The 14,281-nt window shown below is 25.2% G+C and overlaps 1 protein-coding gene across 5 annotated transcripts in view; it reads left to right on the top strand.

Annotated features, from left to right (window-relative positions):
• The window catches only part of LOC129969530 (cell growth-regulating nucleolar protein-like), a 28,359-nt gene extending 15,903 nt beyond the window's left edge, over positions 1 to 12,456 (top strand). For all 5 annotated transcript variants that reach the window (XM_056084137.1, XM_056084140.1, XM_056084139.1 and 2 more), the window contains exons 3-8: positions 2,740 to 2,860; positions 4,679 to 4,786; positions 5,784 to 5,864; positions 7,665 to 7,833; positions 8,681 to 8,772; positions 12,280 to 12,456. In XM_056084137.1, the coding sequence (XP_055940112.1) occupies positions 2,740 to 2,860; positions 4,679 to 4,786; positions 5,784 to 5,864; positions 7,665 to 7,833; positions 8,681 to 8,772; positions 12,280 to 12,411 (703 nt within the window). In that variant the 3' untranslated portion in view covers positions 12,412 to 12,456. The remainder of the gene's footprint in view (positions 1 to 2,739; positions 2,861 to 4,678; positions 4,787 to 5,783; positions 5,865 to 7,664; positions 7,834 to 8,680; positions 8,773 to 12,279) is intronic.
• The last annotated feature ends 1,825 nt before the right edge of the window (positions 12,457 to 14,281 follow it).

Genomic DNA, 14,281 nt, shown 5'->3' with positions numbered 1-14,281 from the left:
TTGAATTGCACAAGAATTTCTTGCTTTTACAGTTGGAGTTAATTGTTTAACACTTTTTTTTTAATATGACTAATAATGTGTGTAGTATTTTAACATTTTGTGTTGAATTCCGATCATTTGTCTATGCACATTGTTTCATTTTATAAATTTTGACGTAATTCTAGTTAGTTCCGGTTTCCAAGAGTGGGGCACAGTAAAGTTTTTATGCTGGGAACAATGAATAGGTAGTCGTTATGGCCGAAAATAATTTATTTACATAATTTTTAACATATATTTAACATTGAAGACGCGACACCACAAAATATGCACAACAGTAAAAAGTCTTAACAGAATTCTCCTCTACTGCGCAACTATCTTTGCGCCGCTAACAAACTTCCCTTTAGAAATTCCCTAAGGGATTATCAGACGGCTGATCAGCATCCTACGGCAAGGAAATAGATGAATCTTACTGGCACTAAGATCATTAATCAAAATCCAGTACAATGGCATTTGGTTAAAATGGTAGAAACCGCAAAAGATTAAACCTTTACCCATCACTATTCTATTGAGAACATCAAATTGCAAATTCATTTAAAATCAAATTTCATTCACCTTAATTTGAAAAAAAAAAAAAAAATGCCATTAATAGTTGAGGTGGTTTGAATTTTCCACTTCACAAATTATCTTTTAGATATAAAGTGGACTATGTAAAAAAAAAAAAAAAAAGCCGCCTTTGACGATTAGTTTGTTTATTCAGATTATTAATTTATTAGATATCAATGTGGGTTGTATATATATACATTTTTTAAATTTTAATTGGTTATTTGACTGAAAAATATGAATTTAATTGAATAAGTCAAAATAAATTGTAAAGTGCATAAATTAAAAAGCATAGATACTGCGAAATAAATGCGAAAATGAAAAATCCATTTTGGATTTAACGTCGAATGAAGTCTTTTTTTAAATCTTAATTTTAATATTGGCAAAAAGCACACGAATGAATGTTTTGATTTATGAATTTGAATTTTAAAGCATTACAAATTATTACAAAATGTGTATTTAATTAAAAAAATTTGTTAAATATAAAGAAGGTGTTTTACAGAAATGAAATTGATATCATTAAAATGATATATTAAATTTTAAGATGATACAAAAACCGTTTTTTATGAAATAATAAGTTGGAAGATATGGGTATCAGTTTCCATTGCGATTACCTATCTGGAATGGCTAAGTCTGTTTTCGCTTCCAATTTAACTTTGATATTTATTTCTTGATTTTTTTTACATCTTCTTTCTTCTGAGTAAATAAAATTTTCTTGTGAATTTCTAATAATATTTTTCAACTTTATTTCTTTGTGAAGTGTTAATGAACTAACTGCAGCTATAATAATGTTCAATGAAGTAATTGAAAAGTTTTTTTACTGACATAATGCTACTTGATAATGCAGGCTTAGCCAATGATCCTTTGAACTTTAGTGCAATGATTTATTTATGTTTAATTATTGCCTTTCGTCAAAAATAGAATAAAAACGATTTCTGTGTCACATACTTCTAGCTATTTTTTTATATAATTTTAATTCCAACTGAAATTTTATGCAACATAAATATTCTTATCAAATTTGAAAAACAATCCGAAATTTCTAAATTAATTTTATATAAAGTTTTTTTAAAAAAATTTGCATTAATAATATAAATAAAGCATTTTTGCTGTAACTCTTCAAACTTCCATATTTCCATTGGGAACAGTGATCATTTATCTCCATTCCAAACAAGGCGAAATGAGAGTTTCGCCTAGCATGAATTTCTCCTTAAAGAAAAAGGAAAGAAGAATGCCGTATGTTCAGGCTAAGAAATTCCCTTCTTTGGGGAGGGGGACACTTAGAATTTAAGAATTAATTTTTATTATTAATTTATTTTAATCTCTTAATGATTTGGGACATTTGATTATGAATCTGACAGATTTATGTACCTCTGAAATTATAACTCTACCGTGACTTTAAAAAAAATTCTTATTTCTTCTAATTTGTATGATGAAAGCTGCAGTGATAAATTGATGAAGAAGCAATTGCCTGGGCCTTTACTGCTTTGAGAAATTCCAAATCTTACATTAATATTTTTACAGAAATTTGTTTTACAAGAATTGTGCTTTAGAACTTGTTCTAATAGAAGCAGATATTACCTAACTTTTGGAACATTTTAACAGAATTCCTCTTTTATTTTTCATTGTTTTGTAATTTCAACTTAATTTATGTTACTTTATAAATTAAAAGCTTCCCATCCTATAATTAAATAGTATTTGCATTGTGTTAAATAAATTTTGCCTTTTACTATTTTGTTTGGATTTTTTTATAGCTTGGATTCTAGAATGAATTTTCTGGAAAGAATCAAAAACTAAATTGTTTGTTATTCCAGTTTATCAAAATTTACTACTTCAAACTGTTTGTATAAAGACTAAAATTAAAATTATTTAAAAAAATCTGATTTAAAAAGTATAGAAGAGAATGGAAGGTCTCCGAGAGGGCTGAATCCCTGAGGATCCTAAGAGGCTTAATCCTGTTTTACAAGACACTTACATTACATTCTTCTTTATTATAAGTTGAAACTTTACTACAAAAAGAAGACTTTTATCATTCTGATAAAATATTATTTTCTCAAAATATTTTTCCTTTTTGTGAAATTCAGTATATTTTTATTTGTGCTGATAATTGGTGAAAATGGAAACATATATTAATATTTTTGTTTTGGAAATATCTTTTGTTAGGGGTGATGAATATAAACTGCATATAAAATGTATTTCTGAAGATCAAAAATACGGTGGAAAAGATTATAAACCAAAGGAGAGCAGCAATAAAGGAGAAATTAAACAGGCCAAATGGATTGAGGTAAGTCTCCCTTCCCTTCAAAATAATGTTAAATTAGTATAAATTTATAAAATGTTCATAGTTTGTAAAAATTTCATATTTTTAAAGAATAATTATTTATCTTCATGCAACCATATATAAATGAGAAATTCTGTTATTTCACTTTTGATATATAATGTTACTGCATTATTTTTGCTTTATTCTTTGTATGATAAGATTTTAAATCATAGTTATTTTAAAATGAGCAATTTTATGTAGTTAAATATCAGGTTTATGTATGTATTATTGCTGTCAAATTTTTATGTAACTTGCAACCTCTTGTTATACAATGCCTAAAATTAAACATAGAAACCAAGTTTATAATTTTGTGTGATGAATAATTTGGAATTTCTAGATAATGGCATCCCAAATATATGTAATCTCTAGTATCATTAATTTGATTAATATTCTGTAATAATTTATTTGTTTTGGAAGTAAAAGAATTATTTTCAGCTGATATTTTTAACTAGAACTAAGTTGTTAAATGCATCTGTAAAAGCTTTTAATAGTTATTTTTCATTAACAAAACTGATATATCTTGGTGATTATGGAAAAAATATTATTACGAAAAATCAACCAGCAGGTGTCTGGTTAATTTAATACTTGAAGCAGGATAATGAGAAACAATTCTTTATTCCTCAAAAAACAAGCACAAGTAGCAGAAACTTATCAAAAGTATACACAAAGAAAGGTACTTTTAGAAATTGACAACACAACAGCAAATTGCTATTTTTATAGCAGTAATTGCACTCAGAATGCTCTACTAAAAATTGCTTCATGAACATAACTGCAGAGAAAAAAATGATCACTTTAGCTTCCCGAGTCTCAGTCTTAGTTCTTAATAGCAATAGTTGGTGCAATTATTGCATTTTCCAGAACATTAACTTGACATCTATTAATAATATCTGAAAATCTCTATTAGATTCTCTTTTCAGCAATGACACTAACGTTGCTGGAAAACTGTATTACAGATTCTTAACAGTATGATGACTGTTATTCAATACTTAGAATGAGTAATTTGTATAAATTTGAAACCTTTTATAGAAGATGAATTATGAATCACAATATCAATATACAGTTTTAAGTATTACTTTTTTTTTTAAGTATTACTGACTCTTGCTCTTAGTAGATCATTTAAAATATGTTAAGCTAGCACATTTTTAGTCAAACCATTCTCATATAAGAAATGAATCATTATAAGTCAAAGTTCATTGCAATACACATTGTGAAAAGTTAGTTTAAAGTGCGATTTCAGTATGAAAGTCATTGTAAATGTGGAATGAAGAAACAAAACAGAAAAACTATAAAGAAATAAGTGTGATGGGATTTGTGTCTTTTTCTCACAAAAGGTGTGAAATGGAAGGAACTTCAAATTGATTAGAATGTCATTCCTCCCTATTTCTTCTTTTTTAAATCTCTGTTTTAAAAAATAAAATTATGAGGATTTTTGATTGTGTGACTTATTTATTTCAGCAGCTAATTTTTTAAATGCTGAAGTTTTAATTGTTAAATAATTGGCTATTTGAGAATTAACATATCTGAATTGATATTATGAAAATAATATCAAATGTTAAAACTTTTCATAAAAAGTATATATTAATTGATGGTAGTATTGTGCAAACATTATTTAATATGTAATTTAACATTTTGGAACTTTTTTTTATCTTTTCAAATCCAAAATTAACAAATTGTTAATTTGTTATTAAAACTAATAATTCTAAGTATGTGAATGATTAATAATTTGAAATAAAAGAAAAATGTGTTGTTCTTGTGTGACTTAAGCTTTCTATTTTTATTCAGCATATAAACACAACATTGGCTACCAAGAAAATTTCTGGACCCCTTTCTGGATTATTAGAAATGATTACTCAGTATACAAATATACCTAGAAAAAAATCAAAATTTGAGGCAAGTATTTCATTATTACTTTTCTTAATTTCTTGTATCATTGTTTACTTTTGCTCTTTAATCTTGATTGAATATTCTGCTTATCTGGCGTGGATATGGAAGAAAGTTGGAAAAATAAAAGAAATTTGCTTAATGTAAATAAAATAATATATGAATGTATCTAAATCAGTCATGTTTAAGTCTAAGACATAGTACAGACTAAATAAATAAAGTCTTTATGTATAACATAAAAAATTGGGAAATTGCTCTCCATATTTTTTTAACTGTACACTTACTTAGAAATTCTTGCAATTGCATTTATTCTTTATGTATTCGTAATAATAAATACTTATTTTCTTTTATCTGAAAATAATTCTAGTATATGTTTGATAAATTTTAAGAAACAATTTAACTAGGAAAATTTTATTTATTCCCCTGATCTCTCCTAGGGGGGGGAATCAAAATTAAAGAATACAAAGCTTATATATTTTTGCAATCAATATTTCAATATATTTCATGATTAAATAAAAGCTTTAACTTGCTGAAGTTTTACTTTCATGAACCTATTAATGAAGTTGAACTCTATTAAGAATTGTTCTGTAAGTTGTTGACAACTGATAGCCTATAGCCATGTACGACATTTAAATAGTTTCATTAAGTACAGCACCAACTTAACATGTTGATGTTTTCTTAGCATTTAGTTCTGCATAAAAAATATAATCAAGATAATTGAAATTGAATAATTGTATCTTCCTGCTATATTATATTGATAATATTATGATTAGCTTTTGTTAAAACTTGATAGTCCATGCCTTAGCTTTATTATAAGCTCTGCTTATTGAGTACATATATTTTTGTAATATATGTTTTGAAAATGATATATTGTGGTCAATTTTGTTGTTAAATGAAATATTTTGACTAATAAATTTTACTAAACATTTTGAACTCTGTTTTTTTTCTAAGTTTTTTTATGGCTTAATATTTTTAATTGCTCACTTTTTGTAATATTTTGATGCAGAATTTTCTTGCCAACAGTTTAAAAGTGAGGAATCCTAAACTGATTTCTGAGGCTTGGGAAATTTTTGACCAGGGTAAAAAAGTAAGCATAATTTATTTTAGCTACAAAGTCATGCATTTTGAAATAATTTATGTTTTATATGTGAAAATGTTTATTATTTTTTATTTTAGCAGGCTGTGATAAATCTGTTAATATCTGGTTTAATATAAATAATATACCATTCACATTTTTCATCCTTATTCCTACTAATTCATAAAATGGACTTAGTGAAATTGATATATTGCAGAACCTTATTATTATTACAAAAGCAGTGTTTGAATTTTTTTTTTTTTTTTTTTTTGTAGAGTGAAGAGGGAACACACATGCTTTTAATTAAATTTTTAATGAAAAATAATCTCATGTGAAGCAGCCAATCACTCGAGCAACACATACACACAATTTGTCAGTCTAATTTATGATTAATGAAATTTGCAGAAGATTTAAGTGTGATTGTTTCATTTTTCTAAACTATGCATAAATTACGTACGTGAGAACTTATACTGCTGATAATATTTTGTATTACTCAAGAATACATGAAGAAAATGTAATTAAGATTTTGAATTTACAAAACCATTTAAACTCAAATTGATGTTATTCTGTAATTTCTTCTTCTTCTTCTTTTTTTTTTTTTTTTTGCCATCTAATTAGACTTCTTCTGATTTAGAAATATGTAGTTATTTTCATTCTACAAATCCATAGAATGGGTGAAATGTTTATGAATTTAATATAATTTTTTAAATCAAATTATAAGGTATATTTATGTAAGTTTAGAAATACATTAATTCTATGCTTTCATGATATGTCAAATGCAAATATCAGGCAAATCAATTAAGTAGGTAAATCTATTAACATATATTCTTACAGAGATTTCTACTGATAATATATTTATTTTGCTAATATAAATTCTATTAATATATTTATTCTATTTTTTATTGGATAGGATGCAAGAATTTAACACTTTGGTCATACAGTTACAGCTTGTTTGTTTTGATGTATATTTACATAAGTTTTGCAAATCCAAGATTTTTAATTCAGGAACTCAAAATTGATACTTTGTTTCCTGATATTATTTTGAAACTTCAGTTGTTGGAATTTATTTTCAATTTTAAAAAAGTTATGTTCTTATTGCATATATATAGATTTTATTGAATTGTCTAATTATTCATGCTCTGTATGGACCAGAGATATGGAAAGCACAATAGTTATTTATTATAGAGCATCATCTTTTATGTAGGTGTTGTTCTTAGATTATTGAAATTTCATTATCCTTTTTTTTTGGGGGGGGGGATTGTAGCATACAAGACAAAGATACTTTGGAAGATGTTGGATGTTTAAGAAATATTCTGTATTGTTAACTAGCCATAAAGTTAATGGTAAAATATATCATTTTACCATAAATGTGTAATATTAATATAATATTAATGTGTAATATTAATATAATATTAATGTGTAATATTAATATAAATGTGTGTTACTTTTATTTAAATTATATATATAATATTCTAGCTTTAAATTGAGATAAGTTTCTAGCAGAAGACTGCTATATCCAGCCATATTAGATTATTCCTTTATATAAATTTATTGTAAACTTTAAATCATCAGGTGATATTTGATAGCACTTTATATTATAACTTAGAGGGTGTAAAAAGAAGAGTGACCGTTCTTTGAATGTTGCTTATTTCCTGTACAAATCCATGTTCTTCTGTTCAAATACATTGAAGCTTGATCACTTCAGTATACAGTATGAAAGAAATATACTATTAGAATGTTATACCTAAAATCTATCTTTAAACATCAATTAGATAGTCACATTATTTATTTTAAGAATTTTTATTTCATTAGAATGAGTCTGAAGCAGCCAATAATAAAACATCTGAGGTCAATGGTACTCCAACCACTAATGGAACAACCAATGGTAGTTCTGTAAATTCTTCAGTTAAGCGATCTAGTGATGTTCCAGCTGATACGCCGTCAAAAAAGGCAAAATTAAATTCTGCTCAAAATAATAAAGGTATTAAGTCTTAAGATTTATTCATTTTCTTTTGTTTGAGACAGTTGGTTCTAAATTATTTTTTTAACAGTGCATGAAGCTCATTATTTAGTAAGGAATTGATTTTAAAAAGCATTTCTGTAATAATATAATTATCTAAAGTCCTTTCCATTTCTTCTTGTTAATATTATTATTTCATTGTTTATGGAAAAAGCTAAACAAAAATGAAAATATTATGAGAATAATGATTGAACAATTATTATTTTTCAGATGCATCTTTTTTGTGTGTGTGTATGTCATTTTTGAACCTAATATTTTATAAATATTTAAATTCAGTATGTAACCAGTGATAGTTACTAATGCTTCAAATTCTTGAATAACTCATCAAAGTTTTAATTGATTAGAAAATCAGGAAAAAAGGTCATTAGTTTTAGTGGAATATGTTTTAATATTACTGGAAATCTGTGCAAATATAAGTGGTTCTATTGGAAAGGCCCAAAAATCATTTCTGAATGTAAATTAAATGCTTATGCACATAGAATTCTTGAATTCGACAAAGGCATATTAATTTTGATTTCTTAAACAACATTAATTTGTAGATTATATTAATCAGAAATTGTTTCCTGCTTTCTTTTTTCCTTTTATTTTTAATATATGTGCATTGCAATTGGAATATTCTCTTAAGCTGAGTATATTTCTTTTGCCTATATTTAGTTATATTGTTAAGTTTTATATATTTTTGTTTTATATCTTTACTTCTTTCATATATACTTATATTTATTTCCACTTTTTACATATTATTATTTTCAAATTTTAGTACTTAAATTTAACTGGTACTGGCTTACTTAAATATTCTTTCTGACTTTAGAAAACCATAATGAATTTAATTGGTGTGCAGCTTCTGAAGAAATACTACAGAATTACCCATCTGGGGTAAGAGAAAAAACTTTAAGGAAACAGGTAATATTATCAATTATATATCATCAAATAATAAAAAGGAATAGTATTTATTTCGAAATTAAATCCCTCTCTCCATAAAAAAAATTTTCTTTCTAGATTTTGTTTATTAATCATTACAACTTTAGAACTTTGGAACTGAAGATTTCATATTTTTTATTTAAAAAAAAAAAGAAAGAAAAAGAAAATCTTTGTATTTTATTGAATTATTTTGATAATGGTGGATAGAACAAGATAAAAAATTTTGCCTGTTTGATAAAGTTTTTCTTTAATTGAACAATTTTTCAATTTAATCCATTGATTCTAAAAAAATAATTTTTAACTAAATTTTTTTCTCTATTTTTAATTTTGATAGATTTTAAGATGAATTTATCAAATTATAAAGATCTACTTTTACTTCTAAAATGCTGGAATAACAAATTATGCTGTAAATTTCTGAAACAGATTTTTTAATATGACTATTTTAGTTTGCTTTTTGAAAAATTTGTTCATGCTATCCTAATATTTAAAGGAAGTTAAAAAACAAAACAAAAAAAAAAACCCTTATAATCTGAGCAAAGCTATTTCGAGCACTTCCCTGAAAGTTTTGAGGGATATTAGTGGAGAACAAGGTGAATAACTTCAGCAAATGTTAAAAATTATAAGACTGCTCCTACCAAAACCTAAGCTGTTGAAGTTCTCACTTAATAACAAATTACTGTTGAAAACTGTAAAATGATTGCATTAAAATTAATTAATTCAAAATAATCAAATAAAATATAGGAATGGAACCAAATGATTATTTGATTTTGTTTTTCTATTTTTGTAAATTAAGCTTTCATAGATTCACAGAATGTTACTTTTTTCATTAAATTAAATTATTCTTCTTGATATATTACAGACAAAAAAATTTTAATACTTTTAAAGCTAAGCTGTATTAAATAACACTACCATTATACTTTATAAAATGGATTGCTTTCTGTTCATGCAGTAAACAATAAAATTAATTTTTAAAAAATCCACAACACCAAAATGTGTATTGGCATGTTTGGTCTGCAATTTTTTTGTTTGCTTTTTAAATTCAATACAATTATTTATGCTTAACCATCTCATGTCCCTGGGACATAGATTTAATATATATGTCTCTGTCCCCAAGGACTGTGAGACATGAATTCCCTACAGTCTTTGAAAAGTCATTGATTTTTAATTTCCCTTACTCATGGCTCTGAAAAATTACTTGACTTTCCATTAGATCCTTAATTTTTTTTTCTTTTTTTAACAAGAGACATTTTGTGGTTTAATTTTGCCATGAGAATTCTGCCTTTGACCACAGAGTCCTTGCTGAACATTAAATTTGGGGGAGGTTTCATCTTTTTTAAGGATCAATCAGGACCTGTGATTTTTGATAGACTTGTTTCAAGTTATCATCTTAGCCATTTATCACATTATCAGGCCACCATATTTTGTTCACTCAAGGATCAGGTATTTGTGAATTTAATGCTGTAGAAAATTTTCCGAATTATAAACTATTGGAAAAAATGTGCACATCTGAAATTTGTTAGCATATATTTGGTAACTCTGTGGAAAAATTAGATTTTGAGAAAAGTTTTATCTGTTGCAACTGATAGTGCAAAGTATTTTTTTAACTTATTAAATGACCAAATGGGACAAAAAATAAACATTTCTAATAAATGTGAGTAGTTATAGCCTGCATGAGGTCAATAATTCATTTTAACTGAGCAAATTTAGATGTTAACCTATTTTATGCCTTGTGTATTATTTATTCCAAAATTTGCCAAAAAAGAAGAAATACTATTTAAAATTTTTAGAGGGTCAAAAACTTTTTAAAAATGTTTTAAAATGCAGCTGCTGCTGAACAAGCTATTAAAATGTGGAATTACTTGGTGTTATATGTTCAGCATTTTGAAAAAGTGATATTTTCTATATGAAAATTTCAATCACATGAATTTTTGGAAAAATTCTATATAATCTGTCAAACTGATTTTTTTTCCATTTACAAAGATTATTCAGTCATTTTTAATATTCCATCAGAGACTGCCCAGTTTTGCTCAGGATATTTAAAAAAAAAAAAAAACTGTCTCTGATAGCTTGAAAACTTTCTGCGTTATGAAAAATGATGCTCTGATTGCCTGACAATTATAAATAGTATTTCCAAGTATAATTTTTTGAACAAGATCAATATGCCAATTTAGCAAAGTTAATAAGAGTCCAGTAGAATGTTAAAAAATCTTTAAAATTAGGGGGGGGGGATATTGAAGATAGCAAGGGTATTTAAAACATGAAAGTCAGGGTCCTTTTATTGCCTGAGTTTTGAATAAATCACACATTGACTATGCACTAGCCAAAAATATAAGTTATTTAAATCTGAGTTGAATGGCCAATTCCTGTTATAACAAGTTGAAAGCCTTCCTTTCTGTTCTTACAAATTGATTACAAGAAAAAGAATGTGATTATATTTAAAAAAGAATTTAATACTTTTGAATGAAGTGGTTTGCAATTCAGTAGAATTGAAGACTTTGCACCATTCAGGTATCAAATTGATAAATTTTTATCAAAATAATATAAAATTGTCAAGTTTATCAAAAATTGTAGTTAGTAATTAATATTCTTAAGATGCCATCCCATGACCAGACTATAGTAGAAAGGGAATTTCCTTTAAATAAAAGTGTTGATGCTGGGAACTTTAAAGAAGAAACATATGTTGCAAAACATTTGGTTTTGCACTGCAGAAGAGAGTTCCTATATTTTTAGAAGTATATATTTATGTGTTAAAATATATGGATATAATTTAGAAATTTCCATATTATTCACTAGTGTACAGAAAAATTTCCACTTTAAGCCTGTTAAAAATATTGGATTCTGTTAAATGGTTCTTTTTCTTTTCACTATGATATAGAAATTTAAATGTCTATTCACAAAATATTGTTATTGACATGAATTGATTTAAAAAATAAGAAATATAATTGTTATGCATTCATGTTTTTGAAATAAGAGATCCTCTTAATTTAACTCATACTTTATCCCAACTATAAATTGCATATGAATGGCTCATAACATTGAAGATTAAAAAAAAAAAAAAAAAAAATCATATTCTATTGTTATCAGTAGGCTTGCATCTGCTTTATTATCTTCAAATACAAAACTTGAAAATGAATTTCTTCATTTCATGCATTCTTTGATTCAATTTCAGTTAAGATATTCACACAAGTTCTATACACCACTCTATGCTATACCCATGATGTTTAAAGTCATAAAAATATGAGAAAACTTGTATTCCAATTTAAAAACTTTAATGTATCCACTGTTGTCACTATACTTTGATTTGATTTTTTTAAATATAATTATAGATGATTTTTTGTTCTTGAATTTATTAAAACTTCATTGAAAATGGATTTTGTTCTAATTAATTTTATTGCTTTTTTTCTCTATCAAAGTGAGTTTACTCTGTTTGTAAAATACTTTAGAATGTTTTAATTATATATCTTTATTGAATTTCAATTTTGCTTTCAGGTTATTGCAAAATATAAATCATTTGTGGGCGATTCCTGCAAGTACTCAGATATTGAATTGAAGAAAATGTTTCGGAATGAATTAAAAAAGAATCCAAAATTTTCTCTTTTTGTAGATTCAACGAAATCATGACCTTTGCTGTAAATAATTACAAAATAAATTTTACATTATTTTTTATTTTGCATGTTGTGCAAAATTATTTCTCTGATAGCAGTATTTTTTCTGATGCTTTCTATAAATATGACAAATTTACATTTTTAATTTTATTTTCTGCAAACAACTATTTTTGAAATTCTTGATTTATTCGAAACACATTGAGTTTTCTTTAAAATTCTGTTGGATTTTAGCACATTTAATATTTTAGGAATGAAATGTTAAATAAAGAAATGTAACATTTTTAATATGCAACATATATTCTTTCCTTTTTCTGATGCAGTGTTTTCATAATGTTGATAATTTCTTTAAAAATATATTTATATTTACTAAATATTATTTACTTTTTTTAGTAGATGAGTCTTACATTTTAAAAGTTTTTTCTCATTGTTTAATTTACCTCCCAAAATAAAGAATGAAAGATTTTATTATTTTGTTTATTTATTGTGAGTGAATTTGCTTTAGATGAAAATGAAATTGAAGATCTTCACTCCTTAATAATAACAGAACAATGTGAAATGATTGAAAATTATAAACACAATTTTAGATTTCTTTTAATATAAAATAATAAAAATGTATCCATTTAAATTGCTCCAAGACTAAGTATGAAGTTTTCTTTTCATCATCTCTTGATTATCAATTTAAAATTTGCTTAAATTCAATATAAAATATTTTAAGCACATATAAAATTAAGCAATTGGACACTTTATTCATAACCCTAAATGTAATTTGTAAATTGTTAGATATAGGCATATAGTTCCAATTTTAAAAATGATTTAAATTATGTAAAGAATTATATTTTATATTGTTTAAGTCAATAATATTCTGAAGTGAATAATGTACTTTCAATAATTATTTTTTGAAGAATTTATATTATCACTTTTATTTTTGTAAGACAATTTTTACATTTATAAAATTTTACCAATCTTTTATGATATTTAAGAACAATTGGAGAAGTAATCATTTTAGGATTTTCCTGTTGATTTGGGCATGAATTTTTCCTGTGTTCAATATTTTCTTATACATGCATTATAACTTTAAAGATTCTAGATTTAGAAAATACTTGAGAAATACTTAAATGATATGATAATTTAAGTTTTAATTACCTAGTAAATAAGGTCAAAATTTTGTACAAATCTTCCTATACTTCCAGTTATATTTTTCTTAATGCCTACAAGTATTAATGAAGTAAATAATGATCATCAGTGTAAACAAAAATGTTCCAGGCTTTCTATAATTCTATTGGTGACTATAAGAAATGACACATTCTTGAACAAAACTGTTCTAGTTGAATGAATATAATTTTTCTTCAATATTAGTTAGTTCTGTTTTTAAGGTTTTTTTTTTTATTTGAATATCAGAATATTTCATATTGGATATTATATATAAGTTTTATTGAAGAATATTTAATTACTGATATAAATGATTTATATTCTGATCCTGAATCATAGTTAACAAAAATTATAATTTTTTATGTTTAGGGTATTTTTGTAAAAGTTGAGAGATATAGTGAATTTTTCAAAATCTTTCATCAGTTACTGAAAAAGTAATAATTACCAGCAGATTATCTAACAATTTTTTTAAGACTAAGCATTTATTTCCTAATCTTATCTTTAAGGTAACTAACTGTTCTTTACATTTCTATATTCTTAATAATTACATATACAAATATACAAACATCGGTTAATAACTTAGTATTCTTGTCTTTCTTACCAAGCATATGAATAAATAAATTTCCTACTCATATTCATCAACTAGTTATTTCTCTCGATAGGATGCTGTGAAAATGTCAAGGTGGGAACTGATGGTGGAATGATAAGAGAAATCAATTTATGTTACATCATACCAT

The sequence above is a fragment of the Argiope bruennichi genome, chromosome 5 (assembly GCF_947563725.1).
Source record: "Argiope bruennichi chromosome 5, qqArgBrue1.1, whole genome shotgun sequence".
Classification (NCBI taxonomy): Eukaryota; Metazoa; Arthropoda; class Arachnida; order Araneae; family Araneidae; genus Argiope; species Argiope bruennichi.
Note: the sequence above shows the minus strand (reverse complement) of the source record. Positions and strands in the feature narration are given on the sequence as shown.